The sequence below is a fragment of the Schistocerca americana genome, chromosome 5 (assembly GCF_021461395.2).
Source record: "Schistocerca americana isolate TAMUIC-IGC-003095 chromosome 5, iqSchAmer2.1, whole genome shotgun sequence".
In the NCBI taxonomy this organism is placed as follows: Eukaryota; Metazoa; Arthropoda; class Insecta; order Orthoptera; family Acrididae; genus Schistocerca; species Schistocerca americana.
The window spans coordinates 664,174,372-664,188,126 of NC_060123.1; the positions used below are offsets into that span (position 1 = coordinate 664,174,372).

General features: G+C 43.1%; 1 protein-coding gene across 5 annotated transcripts in view; it reads right to left on the bottom strand.

The window, feature by feature from the left end:
* The window catches only part of LOC124615452 (protein MTSS 2), a 332,845-nt gene that overhangs the window by 69,371 nt on the left and 249,719 nt on the right, over window positions 1–13,755 (bottom strand). For all 5 annotated transcript variants that reach the window (XM_047143352.1, XM_047143353.1, XM_047143349.1 and 2 more), the window contains exon 5: window positions 3,281–3,372. In XM_047143352.1, coding sequence (XP_046999308.1) covers window positions 3,281–3,372 — 92 coding nt within the window. The remainder of the gene's footprint in view (window positions 1–3,280; window positions 3,373–13,755) is intronic.

The following is a 13,755-nucleotide window of genomic DNA, read 5'->3' on the forward strand; positions in this document are numbered from 1 at the left end:
AGTTCTAAGTCTAAGGGACTGATGACCTCAGATGTTAAGTCCAATAGCGCTTAAAGCCATTTGAACCATTTTGCAGACTTCCTCGTTTTTGTAGTCATCTATTTCAAGGTAATTGGATAGGCAAAGGCCACGAGAGGGAATATACCGTAACTTCATCAGATTCACCTAAGTAACATATGGGTTTAATTTAAAACCTACATTGTGACAGACGCCGTTATTTTAAACATCCCCTCCCGATTGCAAACCGGCGTAGCTGCGAGAACATTATCACTGTAACATCTACTTTCGTTCGTGTTTCTCACAGAAAGGAAGTCCACAACGTTCGTTTTACGTTAACAGGACCGAATAACAAATGCCAAACAGCTTTCTGTGACATTCGATGTACATTACGTATTCGTACTTCTATGACGATGTAGAATTTTGATGCTGCTAGTGGCGCTGCTTTGCTCTCTAGTATAGAAAGCAGCGCTTGACTTAATCTTTCGCGTTGGCCGAGAAGACATCATTTACAGAGCAGACCGGAGCAGAAGAAACCAGTCCGGGAAGGGAGCAGGTAAACTGGTGTTGCCCGCAGAAAAGCGCCTTTCTGGACCAAGGCGGGGCGGATCGTGACAAAGGGGAACGTGGGCCCTCCGTACAATAGCCGAGCAGGCGCCTTCGCCTATACAGGCAGGAGCGGCCTGCAGCTGCCTTCTGCCCGAGAAAACCGCGGTAGGGAGCTCAAACTTTGCAGCCGATTTCGGTAAAACGTTGCGCAACAATCGCGTACGCCTAGTACAACGTTCGAAAAAGCATAAATTTTACACATGCGCTGTTGCTAAATTTGGTAGATTTGTCAGCATATTAAGTGGTCGGTACCAAACGTTTTATGAAAATGGATATGGACGATTGTCTGATAATATTAACGCATTTTTATGTACAGGGTGGAACAGACCTAGTTACTGATCATCAGCACCCAAGATTTTTCTTATGAAATTTAATTAAAGACTAATGTGCAATGCATGCGACACGTTGTGGGTGCACTATATTTATTTATACGTGTATTTCTTTGTGCATTCATTTAAACTGGCCATAAACACATAATAAGAATTCATTATTACGTTGTTGTCGCTTATGAGTAGTGACATCAAACAGAACCGTATGGCAACAGTACACAAGGAGTCAATGGCGGTAAGTTGACTTATCGAAAGAAGGCGAAAGATAATACAGTGAAATTAGCAGGTCAGATGGAAAGAAAATAAATTTGAAACAATGATGAAAGTTTAGTTTAAAATGTCACAAGGATACTTGTTCCCTGCTGGATACAAAGGAAACCGCTGTTTTATGCCGAGAAAGAAGCCTCACCGATAATAAACTTAGAGCTTTGATTTTCTTTTGAATGTAGCATAGCTTTGGGTAAGGTGCATATGACAGGGAAATTTGTTCCAATGTTGTACGGTGTAGATGGAGAAAGATTTAGTGTTACGCAAAAGTACAGGCAAGATACTGGACGTATCCCATCTGGTATTGCAGTCATAGAATGATAATAGGTATATAAGTTTCATATTAAAAAGTAGGCTATGAAACTATGAGTGTGTGAAATGGCAGACGTATCAACGAGTACTTAACATCCTGAATGAAGTTACGCACGTCAACAAGCTTATTACGTGATTACCACTGCGTTTCTCGACTACAAACCAGTTTCTCGACTACAAACCATAAATATTTTTTTCCAAATCTTATTTGAAAATGAACCCGCAACCTGAACGTTTCCATATCGTTAGGTAATGTAGACTGAACAAGGAGCCCTCATTACGTATCAGAAGCAAGCGAAACTTCACATGAAACGTTAGCGAAGGTGATCGTAAGCTGAAATGAGCGAAATTATTTCTCGGCGGGAAAAGCTGCTATTCGAGATCCGTTGGGTATCGTCAATAGATGACTTTGGGAAGGGCTAAAACAATTCTCTCGCTACATTGCGTTGCTGGACCGTTACGGCAGTGAATTGAATTAAATCAGTCGCCCCCATGATTCTTATACATCTTGCACCAGAACAACGTGTTTGATTTCTTGTCCGGCATACGAAGTATGGAAAAGAAACTGTAATATTACTTAATTGCAAATCAAGCGGACCAGTTGCTGTTTTCTTTAAATTGCCACCCCGTGTCATTTGCCAGTGGCTATAATACGTCTATCGTTGTGCGAGTACAGTCACAGTCACAGTCTCTCTCTCTCTCTCTCTCTCTCTCTCTCTCTCTCTCTCTCTCTCTCTCTCTCTCATAAATTAAAGGCAAAAAAGAAGTGTAACTAGTTCGAGAGATCGGCTTCGAAAAGTGATTCGAGTGTCAAATGTATTTTTTAGGCAGGATATCTGGAAAAAATATACATGCATTTTTTATGTGAAAATAATTTGGCCTGTAATAATGGAGCGTGTGCACGCGCGTGACGTTTACGTGACGAAAGTTTGAATTACAAATATTTTCTTCACTGCTTACGTTTGTATGTTTATTTTATTTTTTACTTCGGTTGGTTCTAGCAAATTTAGCACAGTTTTCAAATTTCGCTTCCTATTCTAAGCCTGTAATTCTACAGTCTGCAAAGAATCCAAGTCCTACGCGTAAAACAATTTCGAACTTCTGACTACATTACAAATAACTTAATGTGTTATATATTTGATGTTAGGAATGTAAGCCATAAAAAGTTTAGAATAGGTTAAACATAAATTCAAACTTTTGTTGGAAGTTTAAGTGCTCTTATTCTCAAATACCAGGTGAATATAGTCTGGGTAATTTGTGCGCGGTGAGTTACGCTGCCTCATGACAAGTACACTGTTTGCACTGATATCGATGGAACATCGCCTAGTGCCAGAGCACACTTTCCTCCAACCAAGTCTGAAACAGGGTGTCTAAGTTACATCTCTCGCTGCGCGCAGGATCAGTAACAGGATAATGACAGGTAGCGGTGCGCTTCATTAAGGACCACAGAAGACTTTGCCGGGCCAGCCAGCACCAGAGGTGGAGGTGCCGTACGTCAGTGCGGATGCAACGGTAATCAATAAGGAGGGCGCGTCCGCAGGAGTTGGCGGGTCAATGTAGGCCCACTGCAGTACCAGCAGCCCGCTGCGACTGCCGCGAAGCGGGCGAACCAACTGTCGCACTACCCTCGTCAACGGGACTTTCGAAGGCAAGCCGGAGCACCACACTTTCCGAGTTCTCATTGCGTACTATGCAAAGCGTCTTCGGCATGAGTCAAATCTCAAAATACCGTCAACACTACTGCGAGATATCGTGACGCATCTTACCTTTAGCATGTTCTTTGTCCAAATTAATGACTGCCTTCTTCCAATCTTCTAGCTTCTCCTGTAGTGGAATTACCAGGCAGTCCATGATGGCGCTGCAACAGATAAATTATACGAATGAGCAACAATGCATTCCGATTTGAAGAGTCTGGGTTTCTATTAGAAGCCCACACATAAAGCACAGGAGTGTTTTTCAGGTACCAGAGATACAAGGCGCGTTTACAACTACGCGCCTAGTCGCCGTGCGTCCCCCCCCCCCCTTTTTATTCCATCACAAGAAATAAGAGGTATGCGTGATTCTATTCAAACTCAGATAGAACCACGCACGCTAATAAAATGATCAAGATGTACGCTTTGCTAGCACGTACTGTTGCCTGAACAGCAGCAGCAGCACCAGCCGGTATTATTTCGAGACAATGATGAAGTCTTTAAAAAAAAGGCAAGTAGTTGGATAGTGAGTAACTTTTGTGTAAAGCATTCCCGAGTGTGCTGAAAGAGAAATAGGTGAAGGTATATTCTGTTAGTATAGTTACTTAAGTAATACTTCACACTATTTAATCGGTGACAGGGAGGGGAAATTAAAAGGGGGGGGGGGGGGGAGTACGTTATGCCAGTGGCGACGATGTTAATTCTCGACACTTCAAATTACTCCTACCGGAGACTATTACCTCAGTCTGAAGTTCCAGATGATTTCTATTGCATCGAAATTAATCAACTCAGAAGTCTGCCAGACTCTTCAGAAAACCCTGGAAAACTACATTTCTCAAGCTGATGGTCACTTAACGCGAGCATGTGTTATTTCTGACTATACAACTCTACAGAAACGAGTGATTTGAAGGGCTGAAAGCGTAACATTTCCGTTTCCGTCCAATGCTGTGTGTGTGTGTTATATATATATATATATATATATATATATATATATGCTTTTTTCTTCATTTCAGCCTCCAGCTTAGAGAAGAATTGTTGACCGTCAAGCCACGTTATTAACTGAAGTCAAAATTTCTGAACTGTTAGGGGGCTTTGGACAACAAACATGCCGATTGCGGGGCCCAAACAACAGAAGCAGCCATTTGAATTACAACTACATATTCATGGTTTTATTTGCTCTCGTCTATGTTCGTGGAGGAACCAGAACGGCTTCGTCACTAGAGGGCCCCAAAATCATTCGTTTTCTACACGTATTCGTTGTGTATCTGTCTGAAGTACGAAGGCTCTGTTTTTTGCTTATGTATACGTATTTATGAGGAACCGCGGACAGTTATTCCGTTTCACTCTGGCTTTATAGCACCTTATCGAATGGGAAGTCTAATATCGTGCGAAAGATCTGTTACCACAGCTCTGTTAATAGAGGTGATGTGAACCTTCGCACCAAACGCATTGTATCCATTTCGTTCTATTTCATCTCTTCAGAACCCCATACGTAACTGAGTCGGTTGCAATCTGCCTCTGGGATGGAAACTGTATCTGCCGAGTGATTTACAGTTGTGTGAGAAGTAGCAGTCTTGTCATCCTTCCTTTAGGTACGTAGGACGCTACAGTCAAATCATTTTAATATTTTCTGTCACATTTAAATTGGCGGTTGGAGGGGCGGGAGCAGCGGTAGGAACAAGAATACGACGCGGTGTGCCAAGTAGAGCACTAGGCAATACCATTATTCTGCACAGTACGCCTGTAGTGCGTGAAAGGATGGAGCCACGTTCTCTGTTGTGTGTCTTCGAAACCAGCACCCACAATCCTTCAGCCTGTCTTGACCAAGCCTAAGGCACCGAAATCTCCAAGATCACAGGGGAGTAAATGTAGTGTCAAGACAAATTAAGGAAAGCATGCGGTAGTCAACCACGGACTATTTTACATAGACCATACTTACATCAATAATTCTGCACGAGGTAAAATGGCAGTGATATAGGTGGCAAAAGTGCCTGGATAGAAGATCGTGATTATAGGAGCGGTCAGAGAAAAATTGCACACACAAATTATTAGAGAAGACTTACAAAAGGTAGAAATAAAACATTTAATTTAGGGCGAGCGAGAAAGACGCGGTCTAATAATGGCACACGGCAGTAGACGGGGCAAATTACTTCAGCGGCGGCAAGGATGCGTCAATAGTCCGGTTACGATCTTAGCTACGAGTGGCCATCGTAACTTCGGATGGCCCGATTATCTTAACTAGCGGGTAACAAAACAAGACCATGTACTAATTCCCTGAATAACTTAGTATTACATCGACCTCCGGCTGGCTGTAGCACTCAAATTATCTCCACAGGGCACCCCAACGGTAGCACCAAGTGGTCTAGAGACCATGTGCCAACCACCGAAACTCGCCTTGAGAAAATCGCGTTCGAATTGGGCAGAGCTCTTGCTCTGGGTGTAATTTAACACCTCGTATTTCGGAGAAAACGGCCGACTCCACGGAGGGCTCTACTTCTCATAATCAACGTAAATGAGCTCAATTCCACCGTTTTCGGCAGGCTACAACATCAAGTAATGTCGGCAAGCTTTGCGTTCCCGTAGCAGTCACGATGCTTCTATGGACTCGCTCTGGAGTATCTACACGCACGAGCGCTTCCTTACAACGATAATGTATCAGCTACTGAATTAAAAGCAATCACGAACGGTAAAACTAGTGGACAATGCAGGGTGTCCATTAAATCCCACTATTTTAAAAAATCCTGGCTTGTAAAATGTTTAGCAGACCTTGAACTTTTTCCTTTTTCCTTTGCCGCAGATTTCACTTTGAAGACTTCAAAATGACGGCAGTCCAGGAAATATTGCAATGTGTAATGTCGTATGTAGAATAGAAATCTCATAATGGTACTGCGGAATTACAGACGTTAGTACGAGAAGGCAACATCGTCGAAAACAAACATAATGAGGTGGATGGGACTATCACATGGCCCCCGCCCTCTGCCGATGTCACACCGTGCAAACTTGTTGTTAAGGGGTTACGTCAGGGGTCTCGTGTATAAACACTAGTCAGTGACATTGCCAATCTTCGTGCACGAATCTACGAAGCAAATGTCAAGTGTTGATGCTGCAATGCTGGCCCGAACACTAGCAGAACTCTAATATCGCGCTGATATTCTCCGAGCGACGAATGGCACACACATTGAAATTATGAAATAATAAAAAAATGAAGGTGATACGGGTAAAATACAGGGAGCGAAAGGCAATTTACAATTTGTACAGAAACCAGATGGCAGTTATAAGAGTCGAGGGACATGAAAGGGAAACAGTGGTTGGGAAGGGAGTGAGACGGGGTTGTAGCCTCTCCCCGATGCTGTCCAATCTGTATACTGACCAAGCAGTAAAGGAAACAAAAGAAAAGTTCGGAGTAGGTATTAAAATCCACGGAGAAGAAATAAAAACTTTGAGGTTTGCCAATGACATTGTATTTCTGTCGGAGACAGCAAAGGGATTGGAAGAGCAGTTGAACGGAATGGACAGTGTCTTGAAAGGAGGGTATAAGATGAACATCAACAAAAGCAAAACGAGGATAATGGAATGTAGTCAAATTAAATCGGGTGATGCTGAGGGAATTGGATTAGGAAATGAGATGCTTAAAGTAGTAAATGAGTTCTGCTATTTGGGGAGCAAAATATTTGATGATGGTCGAAGTAGAGGGGATATAAAATTTAGACTGGCAATGGCAAGGTAAGTGTTTCAGAAGAGAAATTTGTTAACATGGAGTAAAGATGTAAGTGTCAGGAAGTCGTTTCTGAAAGTATTTGTATGGAGTGTAGCCATGTATGGAAGTGAAACATGGACGATAAATAGTTTGGACAAGAATAGAATAGAAGCTTTCGAAATGTGGTGCTACAGAATAATGCTGAAGATTAGATGGGTAGATAACGTAACTAATGAGGAGGTATTGAATAGAATTGGGGAGGAGTTTGTGGCACAACTTGACTAGAAGAAGGGATCGGTTGATGGGACGTGTTCTGAGGCATCAAGGGATCACCAACTTAGTATTGGAGGGCAGCGTGGAGGGTAAAAATCGTAGAGGAAGACCAAGAGATGAATACACTAAGCAGATTCAGAACGATGCAGGTTGCAGTAGGTACTGGGAGATGAAGAAGCTTGCACAGGAAAGAGTAGCATGGAGAGCTGCATCAAACCAGTATCAGGACTGAAGACCACAACAACAGAAAAAATGAGAGCTTCTAAACTTTTACAAAAACAATGGTGCTCTTTCTCTAATACTTTCGAAATTGTAATTTACTGAAATGATAACGGGTGTTTATGGACACCCAGTAGGTCTACACCGTGGAATCGTCAAAAAATGGCTCTGAGCACTACGGGACTTAACTGCTGAGGCTTGGCTTTGAGCACTATGGGACTTGACATCGGAGGCCATCAGTCCCCTAGAACGTAGAACTACTTAAACCTGACTAACCTAAGGACATCACACACATCCATGCCTGAGGCAGGATTCGAACCTGCGACCGTAGCAGTCGCGCGGTTCCGGACTGAAGCCCCTAGAACCGCTCGGCCACAACGGCCGGCGTGGAATCATCAGTATTTCGTATCTCGTTCGCTCTCGTAACACACACAAAATGACAGTATCTTCGATTCCCTCAGAGGTTTGTTACGATGTGATCCTGATGTGTCGATAATAGATTGTTGCCACTTACATGCTGACGAAAACAAGTAGCGGCCTGGAATGTCTTAGGGCACGATTTACTAGCTAACTGACGTAGCGCCAAATAGAAATCTAAGGACAGAAACGAGTGATCCTCGGGACACCAAATTTTTGCGTCCGTGACGGCAGGCAGGGCGGCGTCTGCGTCAGTGCAGTGCAGTGCAGTGCGGGCACCGCCCAACCGAGAGGGGTATCTCCGGGACGAGAGGTGCTCCGGCCGTGGAGGGCCCTCTGCGGGCGCAGCAACAGGAGGAAGGCGCCGCGCGAGCCGAGGTCGGCGCCTCTCCTGACACACTTTCTGGAGCCGTCTTCCGCCGCAACTCGCCCCAACACTGCCGCAGTTTCTCATCCAACCTCAAAAAGGGATCGAGAGCTCTACTGCTTTAACAGATGCCACGACAGTGGAAAGCACAAGTTTTACAAGTATGAAACACAATTTTGCACGTGCACCAACGACTGACTTAGAACATTTCGAAGAAGAATCTGTTCTCTCAGGAACGACAAACTGTGAAGTGGCCTAACTTACAGTAGAAAATGCCAAGGTTTCAAAATGGAGCGGGAAGACTGAAGCCTCTATCAAAGGAATGCAGAAAGTCATTAACTGAAGACATACACGAGATTACATTAGAACAAAATCTTTATACTGATTTGCTAAAATAGTGATTGTTAGCTGTCACCCCTTAACGGGAGCTGGAATGCCGCGAAATATTAAAATTTCTGTGATACAGGAAGCGTGCTAGGGTAGTCCGCGCAGTTGCGATGTCCACTGTGTACAGCTGGCACAGCTGCAAATCGTCCGCCTAGTAAGCAGAAGACCACGGTTCTAATCTCGGTCCAGCGTAATTTTTGAACTTTAACCACTGGTTTATATCGATTCCCACTGGCAACTAATGACAATTTTTTGTGCCTTGATTAAAAAATCACGTTTTGAGTTTTTAAGATTATTAAATAATCTGGAATTACCTGCTTAAAATGGTGCAAAATATGTTAGAAAATTCTAATTAGAAATACTTCTTATTCCATTTTTCAAAATCCTGTGTATCCTCAGGAAAGTTACCTACTGAATACACCTATCAAAATTTTAAAGTTCTAGGTATAAAAGTTCCAGAGAAAAAAGGTACGTAAAGTTAGCAAATCAACTTTGGCAAGAGAGAACGCTACGACTCCTTGTAACGATAAACAATGATGTAAGACAGAAAACATTAACTGTCAGAGGTAACGTGGAAGCCGGCCGCGGTGGCCGAGCGGTTCTAGGCGCTTCAGTCCGGAACCGCGCGACTGCTACTGTCGCAGGTTCGAATTCTGACTCTGGCATGAATGTGTGTGATGTCTTTACGTGAGTTAGGCTTAAGTAGTTCTAAGCTCTAGGGGACTGATGACCTCAGATGTTAAGTCCCATAGGCCTCAGAGCCATTTGAACCATTTGGTAATGTGGAGGGAATTTATAATAGTGAGAGCCACATCAACATTTATATCTTTCTTCTGCCTACACCAATTGCCGACTCCCCCTTATCTTCATTTTGAAGTAAAGTAACAGCTCGTAAGAATGGCCTTCTGCCAGCCAACTTCACAAAGTTACTTCACAGTAATTTTATATACTTCTGAGGCGGTTTGAGCTACAATCTGGCGGTCGCTTCTAAACACCAATCACTAAAGATACAGCGGCCAGGTCTACATTGCATCAGCAATACAAATACACGCTATCAGACTCTCAGCCCTATTGGCAGTCAAGATTCAAGTACACACCGGCGCCATGTCTGCAACAGTTAAACGGTGATTTCTGATGGTCGGTTTTGCACAATATCACTTAATTACCACAATCATTGGCTTGTTCCTGAGGAAAGGATTACAGGACGAAAAATCTCAGCAGGAAGATGTCGAGAGCATTAGGGACTGAGCGCTGTGTCGCTACGTAAATAATTGTACGATGGCGGAAGGGGGCATCCTGGTGGTAACCTGCAGTGATTTTGGGAAACCAAGGAAAACGGAAACTATAAGAGTAGAACAGAAGTTTCAATCCCATCACAATGAAAACTGTATTTCTGTCTGGAATGTACTCATTGAGTGACCCGCAGAAGTACTTTATTTTCATTTCCGTACAGAACAATTACAACTCTTTCAGTTACCAAAAATCAGTAATACACAATATGTTTTGGAATCTTTTAGATGCTCTTTGTTCGGCCTCCACAAAATTAATGAACAAAAGCATCGTCAATATCCTTTTATCTGCTCCTAATATTACAGTTTTTGTCCTAGTAAGAGAACCGAACGAGCAACTACAAAAACAAAATGCCTCTCGGCTTCTAGCTGTATGAAGGAATGTAGCTGTCTGCGAAAACATGCGACGAATGATGTCAACTGTGTCGTATACGAGTCTCAGATAAGGGAAATGTTTGTAAACACAGTGCAGTCGAGCGCTCTCCGCGACCGGTATCAGTATGCAGCTGTTTATTTTCCAATTAAGCTGGAATCCGCAGAGACGTTCAAAAAATAAGCGACAACAGAATAGATCGTGTAATATCAATATGGTACTTTCAACAGACATGGCAGACACTGGGCATCTCTAGCCCATGATGAACATATTCACGACAAATATACATAAAACACGAAGACAGTCTTCGCATTTTTCTAGCCTGAATCTTTAACGCATACATAATTATACACTATTTTGATTTCGTTACACAGTAAGTACACATATAGACGCAAATAATATTTTACGACAAGTCCGCTAGGCATCTTATTGCTTCACTTCCCAGCTTTTGGAAACTGTCAGACTGGGCGGTAACATTAAAGCGAAACTCAAGAAAACCATTTTGTATGGTGGTCAGAACAGATCAGAATTTGATTTTACAACCAGAACATTATCAGGCACTTAATGTACACGGTAGCTGTACAAAATTTAAACCTCTTCCTTCCCGGAACTCCTTCCTGGAATTCGTAACCAGTCCTTTATTTTTTGCAGAAAACTAAATACTTCTCTATAAACAATGGTGTACAAAAGAAACGAGTTCCTAACGTTTCGTCTGCAACTGCACTGGACTCAACTGGCAGCGTCGAACACACAAGGTAAAGCTCAATCCTTACAGGAGTTACTTTCTTGTTTCAGTGGACTGCAACACAGTACCGCAGCACCCCTGGCGACCCTTCTCTCTCTCTCTCTCTCTCTCTCTCTCTCTCTCTCTCTCTCTCTCTCTGTGTGTGTGTGTGTGTGTGTGTGTGTGTGTTTTTTATCTTAAACATGTAGGTATGTGATTATATCAAGCGCAAAGTTTGTTAACAAGGATGTTTAAGCCCTTGTCCCACTTACTTCAAATTTGTACACGGACCTCTAATGAACATTTGGGCGGACAAAAGCTACGCATTTTTAATATATACAATGCACAAATATATGAAGGGGAAACGTTGTTAAATATCTCTAAAAGTACTTGACAAATTTACCTCAAAGTTCTTGGTCGAGTTACTTCAATGCTCTACATTTAGAAACAATGAAGAAACAATGAAGAAAATTAACGAAAAGCTGAATGCCTAACTAGTGAAATATATCGTGGTAAACTGACTGGAATTCCTATCGCCAGATGAATTACAGCAGCAATACCCGTCTTGGAGATGGTACAATCAGACGTCGCTGGACCGCGGACGAGCAAACGCTCGAGAATTTGACAGGAACACTATTCCAAACACTTAATTTTTTAATTAGTTGCCGTTGTCACACATGACATATACCCCAGAAGATATTGTAAGTCCGTGTTTGACAGTTACTTTTACTGTTAAATTCCACAGCGCCATAGAAATGCTAAGGCTGGTCGTGGACATAGTATATACAAAAGTGACTAGATCGCGGACCGATCAAAAAAATCGAACATAATTCGAGATTTCCCGAACTGTGACGCAAACTGTTCGAATAGTTCGAGTCGTACTCAAAGCCCTCCCTGAAGCAGTGAAAGTAAGTTTTACTGTAACGACAGAAGGCAAATTCTTCAGAAACGTCATGACATACTTATTGAAAAATGTAACAACAGATGGCACAACCAACAAACCCCCGGAAGCGGAAGTATTTAGATAATTTACATCGCCATTTCTTATTTGACTGCAAGAAAAGACGTATTCTTTCGTCACGTTCCGTTGACACCCAGTGACGAAAATACAGCCTTCGATTTAAAGAGACTGCAAGTTTCCTATGACGCTTGCACTCGCTTTGAACATGAACAGCGTACAGGGCCAATCACTTTGTGTGGCAGGTATTTAAACATCCCGGGCAACACCGGGCACGGCAGCTATGGTCCGTTTAAAATTACTTGACAGTCGACGTACGTTAAAAGCCGTTACCATGTGGTCACACCAGCCGCCGGCTACCGCTCGGCTGTAGGCTAACATACGAACACGTCAAGTCACTTCACAAGCTTTTTATGTGAAACGCGGAGCAATGTTGGATGTGGCCTTGCCGACAGCTGATTTTAAGTCACCAATGACTGAACTGCGGCAGGAGAAGTTTTTTGTAGGCCAGAATTTAAACTCTTGTCCTAAGTTATCCACAACCTCGTGATGTGCAATGCTTTCGAGAAAGTGGTGGTCAACTATCTGCGACAGAACTAACATCACGACCGTTTTTCCCATTGGTTATCTGAAACTATCCTCTCACTGGCTACACGAGCTGCCGCGTTACCAATTTGAGTATGCTCACCCAGTCGCAACTATGAATTACAGGCTTCAAAAACCCGATTTCACGTAATCTTGTGCGAAGCTTATATAATGTAAGCCGATCTCTGCGATTATGATAACCGCATATGTGACCCTGAAACCCATGTTGTGCGGAAGCTCACATGGTGTTATTTAGAGCTGTGTATGAAACGTGAGTACTTCATAAGCATCGTTGTGCGTTGTTTTTTGTTTGTGTGGTTATCACGCATGATGAAATACGAAACAGAAGTACCAGACCGATGATTCGGGATCCAAACCCATCTCGAAAGAATGCCAGACAAGGTTTTGGAAATGAACTGACCGACTGTGGCAGTTTGGCGAAAGGTTTGAGCGTGAGAGCGCTCTGGAGGAAACCAGCTCCAACACGTGAAGTATGAACTATCAAGTAATTTTAATCAAACTATGGTAGTTAATATACTGAGACTCACTAGTCACGAGAAGTCGTTTAATTTTAACATGTCAGCGCCAAAATAGAGTTCCTTTTGAAATGTGAGCTTCGCAGTTTGGTGTCCCTACTTGTAGAGTTAAAGGGCACATTGGACATCACCATCAAATGGTGGTGTGTTCACCCTAGACGAAACAAACATAGAATTAGTACCTCTCCCCCCACCCCGCCTGCTATGTGGCGTTCCACCGCTGACGCTCAAGTCATGTCAGTGAAGAAATGTGTATAAATCAGCGTGTTATATGGAAGAGAGAGCTCACAATGGTGGAGACAAGGTATCTTGTTTGGGCGTGTCCACGGTCATGTCACGAATGAAACTGCCTAATTTGCTGGTTTATCAACGTGGACTGTCTACCATGTCTACAACGCACAGCTTACCACTCGCAGCCATGCAACACTGGGTAAGAACAGTGGCGTTTAAAGAGTCTATCCGACAGAGAGAGAGAGAAGACGAATGTCACGCCATGTCAATGACAATCGCTTTCACATCAGATATGAATTTCTGCTGTTACTGATCGCATGTCCACTTTAACCACCTTCCAAGGCAACCTTGGGAAGCAAACTGCATCCGATGAACTTCTGGAACCGGGTTTTCGCGAAAGGTCATTGTTCACAGCGGCACGTAAGTCTGCTTTTCTTCAACGGGCCAAACACAGAAAATCGGGCAGCAGTTGAGTAGAGGCGTGTAACCGGATC